This window comes from Lontra canadensis, unplaced genomic scaffold, assembly GCF_010015895.1.
Source record: "Lontra canadensis isolate GAN:19392208 unplaced genomic scaffold, GSC_riverotter_1.0 scaffold4, whole genome shotgun sequence".
Taxonomy (NCBI): domain Eukaryota; kingdom Metazoa; phylum Chordata; class Mammalia; order Carnivora; family Mustelidae; genus Lontra; species Lontra canadensis.
Genome location: NW_022630998.1, coordinates 32,752,599 through 32,767,169, shown reverse-complemented (window position 1 = coordinate 32,767,169; position 14,571 = coordinate 32,752,599). Strand labels below are relative to the sequence as shown.

The window sequence follows — 14,571 nt, the reverse complement described above, 5'->3', positions numbered from 1 at the left end:
GCAGGCACTGAGCCTCCCTTAGCTCATGTCTGTGTCTGTCACGGCACTTAGCACAGTGCCTCGTAGATAGGAGTAGCTCATGGGCAAATTGAATAGAATAAATGAAGGCTGAGAAGAGTAGCCTTGTTTAAGAAGACATGAGATGAGGTATTGTGCAAATTCCGGAAGTGCACAATGTCTGGCATGTAGTAGGTCTGGCTTGAATTCATTAAAGAATTAATAAATTTTGAAGACCATTTATATGAGGTTATAAAGGAAATACAGTATTTCTGGTACAAATGATCTATCAGTTGTTAGTAATACAGGTGGTAGAATCTTGATAGAAATAAGCATTCTGCAGAAACCACCTGGCTGGACAGAAGATCTGGGTGATGCTTTTCTTGTATCTAGCATAGGGCAACTTTCCAGTTAGTATTTTGAGTTTGAGTCACAGTTAAAAATTTTAACAGCTGTGTCCCCAAGAATATGTCTCTAAATTGCTTAGCCCTGGTTTATTGTCTCTAGAGTGGGGGTGATAATAGCTACCTCACAGGTTGATTGCAAGAACTGAATTATATAAAGTATAATTTTTTTTTAGACTGCAAAGCTCAATAAAAATTTGAGGTTCTTCCATAAGCTTCTATAAGGTAGGTAGACAGAAAGAGGGAGAGAGAAAGATCTCTACTTTTTCGACAACTCTCTTCTCGAGATGATTTGGCAAACTCTTGACTTGCCCTGATAAGGCCTTCACCTTTCAGAAAAAGCAAACGAGGGACACCTGGGTCGCTCAGTTGGTTAAGCCACTGCCTTCAGCTCAGGTCATGATCCCAGGGTCCTGGGATCAAGTCTTGCATGGGGCTCCCTGCTCAGTTGGGTGTCTTTTTCTCCCTCAGCCTCTGCCCTTCCTCACTCTCATGCACAAATAAATAAAAATCTTAAAAAAAAAAAAAAAAAAAGAGAGAAAGCAAACAAGAACTGCTTTTTTAGTCTTAATTTGGTTAAGAGGAACAACTTGGTGCTGTGTGCCAGAGATAGAAAGGGAACCCCAAGAATTTGCAGTAATGACTGCAGACAGTCAAGCTCCTTAGCCTAAGGATAGGATGTGTCAAATAGACTAATGGTTCACAGGGAAGCCTGTGGGCTAGAAAGAAATACAGTATGAGAGAGAGAGAAGGGTTTCAAAATTAGTATTCTGAACCCAGTACTGACGGTAGATAATGAGGTGTGTCAGACATTAATATTTATGGAGCCCTTATAATGTACCAGGACTGTGCTGAGGGCTCAACACTCATTTTCTTTTTAATCTTCACAGTACTCTTGTGAGGTACCCTTGAATTAGCTCAATTTTAAAGTGGTCATGTACAGAAAATGAAAAGAATTTTAGTGAAATTTAGGACAAACTCCTGGAGGGTTATATTATTATCCTTGTATTTGGGGATTACCTGGGAAAGAAAGCTGGGATTATTTGAAGGTAAATGGGTTCGCTAAAAGGCATGCTGAACTTCTTTTTTTTTAAGATTTTATTTATTTATTTGACAGAGAGAGATCACAAGTAGGCAGAGAGGCAGGCAGAGAGAGAGAGAGAGGAGGAAGCAGGCTCTCCACTGAGCAGAGAGCCTGATGTGGGGCTCGATCCCAGGACCCTGAGATCATGACCTGAGCCGAAGGCAGAGGCTTAACCCACTGAGCCACCCAGGCGCCCCCATGCTGAACTTTTTTTAAAGTAAAGATTCTAAGCTGATAAATCACAAAGATGCTGTGAGCATGACCTATCCTGGCATCAGAAAAGAATCTTATGAAGTCCTTCATTATACCTTTCTGGATACTATAAAAAAAGAATGAGCTAAATAAATAGTACTGATAGGTGCTGGTAAGTTGTTTTGTAGCAAAGTATCTGGAGTTTTTGACAAGGCTCTATCTTGGGCATTGAACCATTGAACATATCAGTGACTTAGGTGAAGACATAAAGAGTATTATGTTTGCAAACAGTACATAGCTGGAAAAGACTGTTGAATATGTTAGATGCTATCATCAAGATTAACAAGGTCCTACCATTCCAACAAATATGCCACAATCAGTCAGGTGAAATTGAATGGGAATAAATGTAAGTCCATCATTTAGGAGTGAAAAATAAAATGCCTAAGTACAAGATATAAGACACCTATCCAAGGAGTTCCGGTCAACAACATTAGGAACCAAGTAGTGTTGAGCACACAGCCTAACCTTTAGCAGATGTTTAGAAATGTTTGCTGAACGAATGAATGCAAAGATACAGCGATGTAACAGTTTTTTTAAAAATCTCCTTAAATTTTAGGCTTCATTAATGCATTTATGTGGCCAGATTAAGGGAGCTAAGGAGTCCCACCTTGTTGCTAAGTATCCAGGCCACATCTAGAATATTGTCTCATCCTGGACACATTTCACAGGGACATTCTCAACTCCAGAATTACCTTAAGGAGAGTCACCAAAACAGTAATCTTCTAGACCCCATTTTTTTTATGACCTCACAAATAAAAATGTTAAAGATCTGGAGAAATAAAGGAACCAGATAGAAGACATGAGAGAGATGAAAGTTGCCTTCAGATATTTGAAGAATAGTGTTTAGATGAAGGATAAGATTCAATCTGTCTATAGCTCTGAAAAGTATAGTTCGGACCCATTGGTGGGAGTCAGAGGGAACGGATATTGGCCCTGTATTTGGAAAAACTTGGCGAGTGATCCAAAAGTGAAATGGGTTTCTCTGCAAAGTAATTAGTTCCTTGTTCCTGAAAATGTGCTGGTAGAGGCTATCCTTTTATTGAAAGGATTTGTGAAGTGAGATGTTGAGCTAGATGACTTACAGTCCTCATATTCTGTGGTTCTGCTAAGGCCAGAGAGGTTCCATGGGCGCTTAAGGAATTGCTTGGCAACTCTCTCCTGCAAGCTGACCTTGGGATTTTGTACACAATCACAGCTTTGTCGTCCACCAGAGAGCTAAGGACATGATGAATCTCATAACTTTTCAAAATATAAAGCCCTCTGCAGATGTTTAATATCCTCACTGTGCTTCCTTTCCCTGGATGGTTTCCTTGCACAGGGTGTGTGTGTGTGTGTGTGTGTGTGTGTGTGTGTGTACACTCTGTGTACTTTACCTTTGTTCAAACTGCTGTAAGAAGACTTCAGAACCTCCAGACTGCATCCATCACACCTGGGAGTCACCCAGAGTACTTTCAAGAAAAGCGATTTGATGATTTACCTTTTATATGTCTTTCCAAAGCACTGAAGTTACAAAGACCCAGTGTATAGGGCATGAAGATAAATAAGCAAAGGCAAACAAGAGTATCCATCACAAGAGACATTAATGGCAAGAAGGCTTTTTTTTTAATGTACAATTATTTAAAAAGAAGAGGAAAGGTTGACAGCAGTGGCTTTCATCATATATTTAAAAGTACCAAAGAGCAAAGCCATTTGCCAAGCAAAGCAGAAAGCCCCAGACTACCTTTGTGCGCTCGCTGCCCACAGGCCAGGTCACTCTGAACTATTTTCCCCAAGCAGACAAAATATTATCATTTCCAGTCCTTGAAAGCTGGTACCCTCCTTGATTGCTTTGACATTCAGTCCATAATGAATAATATTTTTGACTACCAAGTCTACTTTTTAAACAGCACCTTTTGAGAATTCTTTTCCAAGAAAACAGTATGTCCAATCTTCATTGCTGGGGTTTGCACTTTCATCTCCTGCCAGGCCGGGAGATGGTCTTTAATCAGGCTAGGCTCTGCGGTTCTGGTGTCAGGCTGGTATCCGGGCCTGGAAATAGAGCCATAAAATCAGACCCCAAATTGTCTGGTGTGCAAAGACGCGAAGTTTAGAAGGAAAGGATTTTCAAAAAGAAACCAATAGAACCTGCCTCCCCGACATTGTTTAAGAGACTGTGGGTAAAAAAATAAAAAATAAATCAGAGTGGATATATGAGTACTCTGATCTATTTTTCATTCAATTTATAGTTGTATTTGGTGTTGTCAGATGGTATGGTATATGTATGAGAAAATTAATAAGAAATAGAATCCTAGTCTCAAGTGCTCTAATAGAGAAGATAAGAAATAAACACAACCCACCGTTGTGTAGCAGTTTATAGTTTCTGAATTTTCTTGTTTGGCTACCACTGAAACAATGAGACAGAAAAGGCAATTATTATTAGCTCCATTTAATAGTTTAAGAAATGGACCCTTGGAGCACCTGGGTGGCTCAGTGGGCTGGGGCCTCTGCCTTCGGCTCGGGTCATGGTCCTGGGGTCCTGGGATCGAGCCCTGCATTGGGCCTCTGTTCGGCGGGGAGCCTGCTTCCCTCCCCCACCCCCTGCCGCCTGTCTCTCTGCTTACTTGTGATTTCTGTCAAATAAATAAAATCTTTAAAAAAAAAAAAAAAAAAGAAAGAAAAAGAAATGGACCCTTATCAAAATGAACAGGCCCAGGGTCACATAGTTATCAGGAATCTGGGCCATGACCAGACTGTGCATCTTGGGAACGTAGAGCTAGAAAAGCCCAGAGCAGGTGTTATGGGAACAGGAATGAGAACAACTGCCAGGCATGGGGAGGAAGGAAGACTTCAGGGAGGAGGATGGAGCTGGATGTTGGCTTCCGATGTGCAGCAGTGATGGATTGGGAAAGAGAGGGATAGAGAAGAGAACATTTCACAGAGCAGGAAGGACGAGGGAAGCCAGAGAAGTCTAGAGACAGGTGAAAACGTAAGACAGGTTGTTCATCTCGGCTGGGCATCAGCAGCGCAGAGGGGAATGAAGCCAGGGGAAGGTTGCAGCTAGTCCTGGGACGAGAAGTTCAGGTATGACATATGAACCACTAGAGAGCTATTAAAAGATTTCATTTGCTTGTGGCGTGTGGCTTTGAGAAGGCAATAATTTGATCAGAAGAGTCCTAAAAGGAGCTCAAGCTGTCAGTCCAGAAAACTTGCAGCAAGAAAGCTTCAGTAGGAAGGTGAGTCAGGAATCTGGGGTCACATCCAGCGATAGAAGGGCATAGAGGTGGGAGACACCACGTGGAGCCCTGCAACCTTGGGTTATAATCAGATGTGCTCGGGTCTTTGTACTGGCCCTGCGAGAACTGGGTTGAGAGCCCCAAGAAGCTGGTTTCAGCTAGTGGTGAGTGAAGAGAGAGTATGAGAACTCAGCAAGCCTCCACTGAAGGAACAAAGATGCACCCAATGACTGTTTTCCCGAGTGGAGTTCTCCTAGAGGTGGTGATGGGCAGAGGTGTGGAGGACCCAGGAGAAGACCACTGCTTCTAGCTTCAGGAGGCTGGCTCTGCACTCGTGCTGGAGGAGGAAATGATTGTGTTCCTGGCTCTGTAGTACTTCCCCTCTGTTTTGCTCTCTGTCCGCTGTGTGTGTGTGTGTGTTGGGCTAAGCTAGGGCTAGGTGAACACTGGGAAATGGGACTAGAGAGAAGAAGGCAGCCATGTCTGTTCTTTATGTCTCTTCTCTGCTGTTCCAGTGGCGCTGTCTCTGAGAAGGTCAGGGACACTTCTACCCAGCAGGCTGCAGGCTCCTGGAGCCAGAGCTTTCAAGTGTTTCTGGACTCGCTATGACTGATGTGAAAACATTGAGCTTCCTGAGCAGGTGCCTATCTGCCCTCTGGGGTAGTCTTACTGCTCTGAAGATAAAATAAGTATTGAAGCACTGAAGTAAGGAGTTTGCAATAAAACAGGAAAATGAAAAATGGAAGCCATAAGAGGAAGGCGAATGACTGGATCAAATACGAAGAATGGCAAATGTCAACACGCTTGATAATTTTTCTGCGAACAGACACCATGAAGACGGAAGTTTCCATAATTCTTCTTGTCCTTTTTTTTTCTTTATCTTCTTGCTATTGTCACAAGATCTAGGAGCACGAGGAATTTGTCATTTCAGTATTGCATTGCAACACAGAGCAAGGCAGAAGTGTAGAATGCCCTTAAATGACAGCATGAACACAACAGGAGGTTTTGCTGCCTGCAATGGATGTTGAATCGCCACTCTCCAAACTTTTAAATTTGTATATGAAATGCTTTCAATGCCATGGTTTCATTATTCATCGAAAGTGCGCGTGCACAGTGTTCAGTGTGCACCTGTTACATGCAAAGTATTCCACTGTGTACTATTTATGAAATTAAACTCAGTGATTCGGTTGTGAAAAGAAATCATGGCCCACATGCCCTGGAAGGCCCGTTAAAAAGCAGACAAGATGACCATGACAATATGTTTCCTTTGAATTCCATAGAAATACCAGGTTGGGGAAGAAAACCAAGGCCATTTGTTTTAAGCCCCTAGGGGTATCCTCTCCAACTGTTAATATCTGGAGTCTGGGGTCACCTGGGTGGCTCAGTGGGTTAAGCCTCTGCCTTCGGCTCTGGTCATGATCTCAGGGTCCTGGGATCGAGCCCCGCATTGGGCTCCCTGCTTAGCGGGGAGCCTGCTTCCCCCACTCTCTCTGCCTACTTGTGATCTCTCTGTCAAATAAATAAAAATGTTTAAAAAAAAATATGAGGAGTCTGGATTGTAGCTGCAAGGAGAATAAGGACGTGTTGACTATACGTGTCTGTGACCTCATTGAAGTTTGGAGGTCCCAGTGGCATTTTCATAGGCCTGTAAAAACTCCAGGTACTTGTAAAACTATTCAAAAACAGTAAAGAAATAAGAGTTTTAAAAGTTGAACTAGTGGGACACCTGGGTGGCTCAGTCGGTTAAGCGTCTGACTCTTGGTTTCGGCTCACATCATGGTCTTGGGGGTCTCAGGGTAGTGGGATCAAGCCCCATGTCTGCTTGTCCCTCTCCCTCTGCTCTCTCCCTTCTCTCTCTCTAAAATAAAGTCTTTAAAAAGACATGTTTTGGTCAGTTTTCCCCCTTTTAGGTACCATCTATATGCTCCAGTTTCCAGCTATGCACTTACTGTTTAAATTCTCAACAATATTAAATAGAGGGGTAAAACTTCTATGGTATCCTGTATTTACAATATCTCAAGAATTTTTACTCCTGTGTCTTTTCTTCCTTCCTGTTCTTTCTTTTCATACCACAGTGATTTATGGCCTATCAGTCCTTTACTTCAGGAAACATAGTACTCTACTATCGTCCTACGAAGGCCTTCTAGCCAGTCTTGTCTTGCCAAGTCTTACCAATTCTTTTCTCTTAGTAAGCAAGCTGTGGTGACCACTTAAGCAGAAAAGAAGATCTCCTTACTCCTCCTGGCGTCTCTCTACAGAACCTAAAGCCATCTGGCCCTCTCCAGCCATGGTCAAATGGAAAAGCAGACCTAGTCTTTTGGGAATATCAACCTAGAAAGTGTAATATATTTGGAAGAAGTCTTCGAGTAAACTCAAAAATTTCACAGTAGTGATTATTTTCTCTGGCAGTACCACAACATAAACAGGCTGGTGACTCCATGAGGCAGCACCAAGTTGGTACAGAAAAGGTACCTGAGGAAAAATAGTCCAATAGTCCATTTTTCATTTTTCTGTTTTATTGCAAATAAAATAGTCCAAGCATACAGCTTGACGGAAACACAGCCTGGGTATATGTGTGTAAGTCATTGTTTCTTTTTTGTGTATTGTATAAGTAATTCATGTTTCTTGTGCAAAAATTAGACAATAAAGATGAGCGAGAGGAAAAATTCATCATCCAAGCAACCAGCAATGACCACATTAATGTTGACATATTTCCTTCTAATTTTCTGTATATTTTTTCTGTATGAGATTACACGGTGACTCAACCCTTTTTTCACTCAACAAAACACTGGAAACATTTTTGGGTTTTTAGCATGCACCTATTCCATAGTATTCCATTTCATGATTATACCATAATTTAAGTAGCCAGCCCACCCTCTCTTTTTATACATACGTGTTGTGCCAAATGTTTCTTATATATTTCTGAAATGATTGTTTCTGGTAATGAACTTGAGTTTGGCAACCATACCTTTGAATGGATCTGGAGGTGTTCTTGGTAGGCTTGCTGAGCCTTTGGAAGCAATTCACTTTGGTCTTTATAGCAAACCTCACCCAATGGGCTTTACTCCCAAAGGCTCAGCAGCCAGGAATAGATTTTTAGCTCAGGGCTCAATAAATTCAAGACTGTAATGGAGTAAAACCAGACAGAAAACCAGAATCCTAAAATATGTCTGAATTTTTATTTAACAAAAAAAGTAAAAATGCTTGAGCTTAATACTAAGTGAATAGATAGCTACCTACATAGGAAAAAAAAAAAACAAACAAAAAAAAACAAAGAGAAAATGAGGTGATAGATCCTCTTCTAGTCCTTCTTTTGCGACCATGGGTATCTTCGGTTCTCTGAACATTGTTAAACTGAAGATGGGTTGTTGAGGGACAGTATGACAGCTTCTGCTCCATTTGGTATATGCTTATGCAGGCCTATCCATACATCACCTTTTAGTCATGGAATAAACCACGGTCAGTTTCAAATTCTGGTCCTGCCACTTAAGACATCCTTGAGCAAGTGCCTTCCCTTTCCTGAGCCTCACTTTTGTCACCTGGAGTTATTCCAATTTGCTAGTTTGCAATGAATAGAAATTAAATGTTGAAAGCAGCTCAGGGCAGCGCCCAGTCCCCCAGTGTAGTGCTCAGGAAATATTTGGTCAATTAATTTATGCGTTGAAGAGCTTACTTGGATTTCAGTTGACTTTCAATGCGTTCTGCTTGCTCATTGTACTTATTGCTGTCTGAAATAGTGTATTTTCAGATTTACCACCTACTGTCTTTGCATGAGCACAAAGCATCCTCAGTAGCAGAGTGGCTTACCAGTGCCTAGAACAATGGATGGTACTTAAGATGTTGAATATTTCTGCTTCCAGCTTCCTTGGATTCTTTTCCGTAACTGGCCCTTGTGACCTAGAGGCTCAGCAGAGACCTGTCCCACTCCCCCAGCCCCACTCCCCTTATCTCATCATTCACTGATATGTGCTTGCTTCCAGCCATCCTCCGTTACCTGAAGAATGATGGGAAGATTCATTTGGTGGTTTTCAACAACCTGCAGCTGGCAGATGGCAGGCGGCACAGGGTCCTCCTGAGACTGAGCAACTTGCAGCAAGGGGCTGGCTCTGTAGAACTCTATGTGGACTGCACCCAAGTGGATTCTGTGCGCTATCTCCCCAGAGCCTTTTCCAGCCCCTCCCAGAGTCCCGATTCCATTGAATTGAGGACTTTCCAGAGGAAGGCACAGGTAGGAACCCACAAACTATTCTCCAACCTTGAAAGATGGGCTTCCCAGGCTCAGGGAGGGCAGAGGAATGTGCCGAGGTCAGGAGTGGGTCTGACTGCATAATTCTAATCACCTGGGGAACTTAAACTCTTGCTAGAGGGCCCACCCTCAGTATCAAGTGAATCAGAATCTATTGAAATGGTGCCAAGGCATAGGTATTTTTAAAAATACCGATTCTAATGGGAAGCTAAAATGGAAAGCTTCTGCTTTAGAGGCTAAATGAACACCTTTTGGACATAATCGCAAAGTTGGAAAGGATTAGCAAAAATTAAAGAAAACAATCTTAAGGGATGCCTGGCTGGCTCAGTTGGTAGAACATGTGACTCTTGATCGTAGGGTCATGAGTTTGAGCCCCAGGTTGGGCATGGAAATTATTTCAAACAACAAAAAACAAAAACAAAATCTTAGGGCAGTAGGATGATATAATTTTAATCTTTCTATAATGATAGTATTTATTATTTTAACAAAAGTGATAAAGAATGATTGGAAACTGCCAAGAACTTAGAAACAGTATTTTTCAAAGGTCTTATTTGAGCATCCCTAACAAAAGGGACCTCATTGCCAACTTAGTTCCACGAGGCTTTGGAAGTTCCATCATGTCTGTTGTCTGTTTTATGCCATGTTGATGGTATTTTTCATTATATCATGGCACCTACTGTAAAAATTTCCACATGTATTTCTTTTAAAAATTTGTGTTAGGAGATAGTTTCCTATGAAGAACTAGCATTCTTTGTCCTTTCCATTAATTATAACTGGTCATAGTTCCTGAATTTTATCTGATATGGAAGTCAATGCCAAAATCAGTAACTGTGTTCATCTGTTATGACCCATAATGTTATTTTCTGTGCCTCATTCCTCACTTTGCATTTATGTTTTATTATTTTATTATACGTACTTTAGTTACTAGCTGCTCTGAGCCCTTTGTACAAAGAGGCTGGGAATAAATAGTAATATCCATTACAACTAGGAATGCTGAGAAGTTTTACATAATAATGTAAAAACTATCAATCTGATACTAGAATTTTGTGCTTGGAAAATAGGAAGCATCTTCAAGCAGAAATTTCAAGAAAGCTAAAATCCAAGGATTTTGTTTTGTTTTTGCAGGAAAAGAGAGAAAGATGTTTACATACTTAGTATAGATTTCCATAGGAAAAAAAATAGTGAAGAGAGAGATATGCAGAACATTATTTCTGAATCCCTAGGGTAGCCCAAATAATCAGAATGATAGAAATTGTGTCACTGACATTTCAGAAATTCATGTCTATCACCAAATAAGTCAATTTCCAAAAGCCAGGAGTCAGCCATGACAGGGTCAACAGAAACTATACTTACTGGAATTTTTTTCAAAAGTTCTAAATCCTTAGACGATCAGAGACCCTCACGCTCTATCTTCACAGTCACTTCATTTATTCAGTGAATTAACAAATAGGTATATTCTAGGCATTAGGGAAAGCATGGGGGCAAAACAGTCATGGCCCTGCCCCCACAGAGCTCATAGCCTGACGTCCAAAACAATATCTATTATATAACACGTGTTGTATGCGTCATAACTCAGCTAAATTAAAAAGTAGAACTCTGAAAATCCTCAGCATCCTCATTTTTAAATTAAGGGTGATGACTTTACATTGGCAATTCACATAAACTCTTTCTGTCATGAATATATAATGGTCTGATTAAAAGTTACAAGATAAAGCAGTAGGGAAATTGACCTTGTGACTAACAATAAATGATTGACATCAACACAAAATGTAAACATACAATCCCAGCTACCTAATAACCCTAGAGTATACAGCTTATTCATTCTCCTAGCCTGGAAGGATCAGGGACTTTGCTAAAACTTGGAGCTAAGACATCCTAAAAACAATCGTGTTTAAAATTGAGATCAGTATCTTATTTATTATGGTCTAAGCTCCATAAATAAAGGCCAGACAATTCTTAACAGTCTCCTGACACAAAATAACTTGTTTACCATGAAACTCAAAGCCCTTCCTCGCCTCAGATCCACCTTGATGCACCCTCAGGCCAAGCTGGAGGCTCACATGTTCCTAGGCTGTTGGCTCCTTCCATATTTGCTTTAGTCAAGAGGATAGGGCTGGCCGGTTTCAGGAACAAAATCAAACCCACAGAATTATGTAAGATGTCAGAGCCCAGGGATACAGGGCTACTTAGGCTGTTAGGAAAAGTATGTGAGTATGCAAGCACATTGGCTTCTGAACAGCGGCAGCAGCCTGTGGTATGGATATGATTTCTTCCAGGACTTCTTGGAAGAGCTGAAGCTGGTGGTGAGAGGCTCGCTGATCCAGGTGGCCAGCCTGCAGGACTGCTTCCTGCAGCAGAGTGAGCCGCTGGCCACGGCAAGCACAGGTGTGGGTTCTGGGGCGGGTGGCACACCTCCATCAGTCCAGATAAAGCCTCAGGCCCTGAGGGCCCTGGGTCCCACTCCTGAAAGGGGGACTTTGGCAGAGAACCCCAATAGGATGTGTCTACAGAGATCAGTCTCTTGTGCCAAAGTCCAGGACAAGAAAATATGTCCATTGCACTTCTGTTTTTACAGCTCAGGAATCTGGGCTAACAGCTAGCGGCCTCAGTATCATTTTTTACATGAATTAGATTAATAACCCCAAGTTAAATTCCTGTACGTTAGGTATTTGTTGTGATGGTTCCCTGGGAAGTCACCAGTTTTCAAGGCACTGGAGGAGCGTCTGCTCATGGCTGAACGCCCTTTGCTTTTTGCTGTGGCTACAGGAGACTTTAATCGGCAGTTCCTGGGGCAAATGATGCAGCTAAACCAGCTACTGGGAGAGGTGAAGGATCTTCTGAGACAGCAGGTAATGGCAAGGACACAGCATCAGAAAACCCTGGTCCTGCCAGAGCAGCTCATTGTACGAGCGAGCAGAGCTGCAGGGGCGGGCAGGCGGGCGGGAGGCTGACCTTAGGCGCCCCATGCTCCTGGCTCCCTGGAGGTCTGTTAGGAGGGCTCTGGAAATGGGGGTCGGGTACGTGAGAAACACAGTGGCTCAGAGCAGAGAGGGAGCCCTTAAGGGGTACCTGAGCACTCCTTTAAGAAGCGTTTACTAGATTGCTACCCGGGAATGCTTTCATTCCCAGATTACCTCTCAGATCCTCCTTTTCCATCTTGTTTTTTCTTCCCCGTTTCTCAAGGTCAAGGAAACATCATTTTTGCGGAACACTATCGCTGAGTGCCAGGCTTGCGGTAAGTGCTGTTCCAGTAGCTGCTTTGTTCAGAGTTGTTTGGGCAGCTGAGGATGGTTGGAGGGCCTGGGGTGAGGTGACACTGACGGTGGCTTCTGTACGGTTGGCACCGAGTTGGAGGGAAGGGAGGGCTTGTTGCGAAACCAAACTTCGTTTTGTATCAGCTGTGTGTGTTTTGCTGGTGGTCAGTAGGTCTACGGATTATTGCTTTTCTCTAGGTCCACTCAGCTTTCAGTCTCCAACCCCAAACACACTGATGCCCCCGGCGCCCCCCGCCCCCCCGACACCCCCGATACCACCCGTGCGCCGCTGTGACTCCAACTCGTGTTTCCGCGGCGTCCGCTGTACAGACACCAGAGACGGCTTCCAGTGTGGGCCCTGCCCTGACGGCTACACAGGAAACGGGGTCACCTGTTCTGATATCGATGAGGTAACAGTTCACCTCGACGGGGTGGGGGCTCCCTAAGTGTCTTGGACACCCTGCAGCCAGGTGGCTGTCCTGGGGTGTCCTCCAGCCAGATGGAGGACTCGGGGTGTCCTCCAGGTGACATAACAACTACACCCTCATGAACCCTTAGAGAGCACGAGCTACTGCGAGCAGGCGGACGGAGTAGGCATGACCATGGTGGCGGCATGGATCATGTCTCCTTGCTCTGTCTGCAGCTCATCCCCCAGGCCGTGTTGCTACCCTGCAGACATCGGTGCTTCCAACTCTGATTATTTCTCCTGTGCGATCAGCATTACAGTTTCGATTTTTCTACACTTCTGTGTATGGGGGTGGGGGAGATCTGTGTTAGGGTGTATTTCAGGGCTTGCAACTAATTTCTTCAGGCTTCCTAAACTGGAAGTGCAGACGGGCATCTCAAACCAACAAGACCTGTTTGAGGAGGTCCTGTAATCCGTGAGTAATCAGAAGTGCTAAAGGACAGAGCCAGAGACACACATACGGCGAATACAGGCTGCTGGGCCGGCTTGCAAAGCCTCTGCAGGAGACTGATTCAAGGGCACAGCTAGCCAGTCTTGAGTCCGGTCCCAAGGCAGTGTTCACATGGGTAGCAAGGCTACTGTGAGAATATGCCTTTCCCTTCCCACCAGGCCAGAGGAGGGCTAGAAGGAGAAAGAAGGGGCATGCAAGGAGTTTAGGGGTGTGCACGCACATGCACACACACACACACACACACACACACACACAGAGCTCTGCAGGCTCATGGTAGGACTGGGCTAATTACCTCCTTGGTAGTAAGCAATTAAAATGGTCTGTAGTAATCCCTCAATTGGAGAATCATTGTGCATGTGTCACAGAACTGCGTCTGGTTTCTATCTGTGAGCTGGAATTTTCCTCCTTTTGAAAGTGCAGGAAGTAGTCATGTTTTTTACATTAGGTGAAGTGGTTGGGGTGCGGTGGGGAAACCAGTCTCCTAGACTCCACAGAGAGCTTTGGAAGAGCTGTGGACTTGAGAGGATATGAAGGCAGGCACAGCCCTGATAGACCACATCTTACAAAGACACAAGTGCCCTGGCTCGGTCTTCTCTGGATTCCTTCAGTGGAGAAGTTGGCCCAGTAGTGTGTTTGGATTCATCTAACAGCCAGCTAACAAGTGGTCCCGGAGCACTGTCCTTTCGTGGCGATTTTTCTATTACAAGGTAGAATATCAGGGAATTGACACTGGGAGGTAGACTGGTGATCATGAAGGACCTTTTCACTTGGCCGTGCCATTCTCCCGTGGTTCAGCAAAGCCCACTGAAATGTAACCCCATCCTGTGTGTGTCTGGGATTCTGTGGGTAACTATGAGATAAGAAGCTTTTATTTCCTTTTACCACTTTGGGCACCAACTAATGGATGGCTAGGCAAACGAGCACATCCGAGTAGATGAATGAAAGTTCGTGTTTTCCCTGTGAGGCTAAAGACTTTATTTTTTATTTTTGTTTTTTGTTTTATTTATTTATTTTGTTTTCCTTTCCAGTGCAAATACCATCCCTGCTACCCAGGTGTGCGCTGTGTGAACTTGGCTCCCGGCTTCCGGTGTGAGGCCTGCCCGGTGGGCTTCACGGGGCCCGTGGTACAGGGTGTTGGCATTAGTTTTGCCAAGTCAAACAAGCAGGTGGGCTGAAGTGATGGTCTTTCTATTCATTTTTTTATT

At 43.5% G+C, this 14,571-nt stretch overlaps 1 protein-coding gene across 1 annotated transcript in view; it reads left to right on the top strand.

Annotated features, from left to right (window-relative positions):
* Positions 1-14,571, top strand: part of THBS4 (thrombospondin 4) — a 43,627-nt gene that overhangs the window by 10,143 nt on the left and 18,913 nt on the right. The window contains exons 3-8 of the mRNA XM_032847723.1: positions 8,930-9,177; positions 11,472-11,580; positions 11,962-12,044; positions 12,379-12,430; positions 12,648-12,859; positions 14,395-14,532. Of these exons, the coding sequence (XP_032703614.1) occupies positions 8,930-9,177; positions 11,472-11,580; positions 11,962-12,044; positions 12,379-12,430; positions 12,648-12,859; positions 14,395-14,532 (842 nt within the window). The remainder of the gene's footprint in view (positions 1-8,929; positions 9,178-11,471; positions 11,581-11,961; positions 12,045-12,378; positions 12,431-12,647; positions 12,860-14,394; positions 14,533-14,571) is intronic.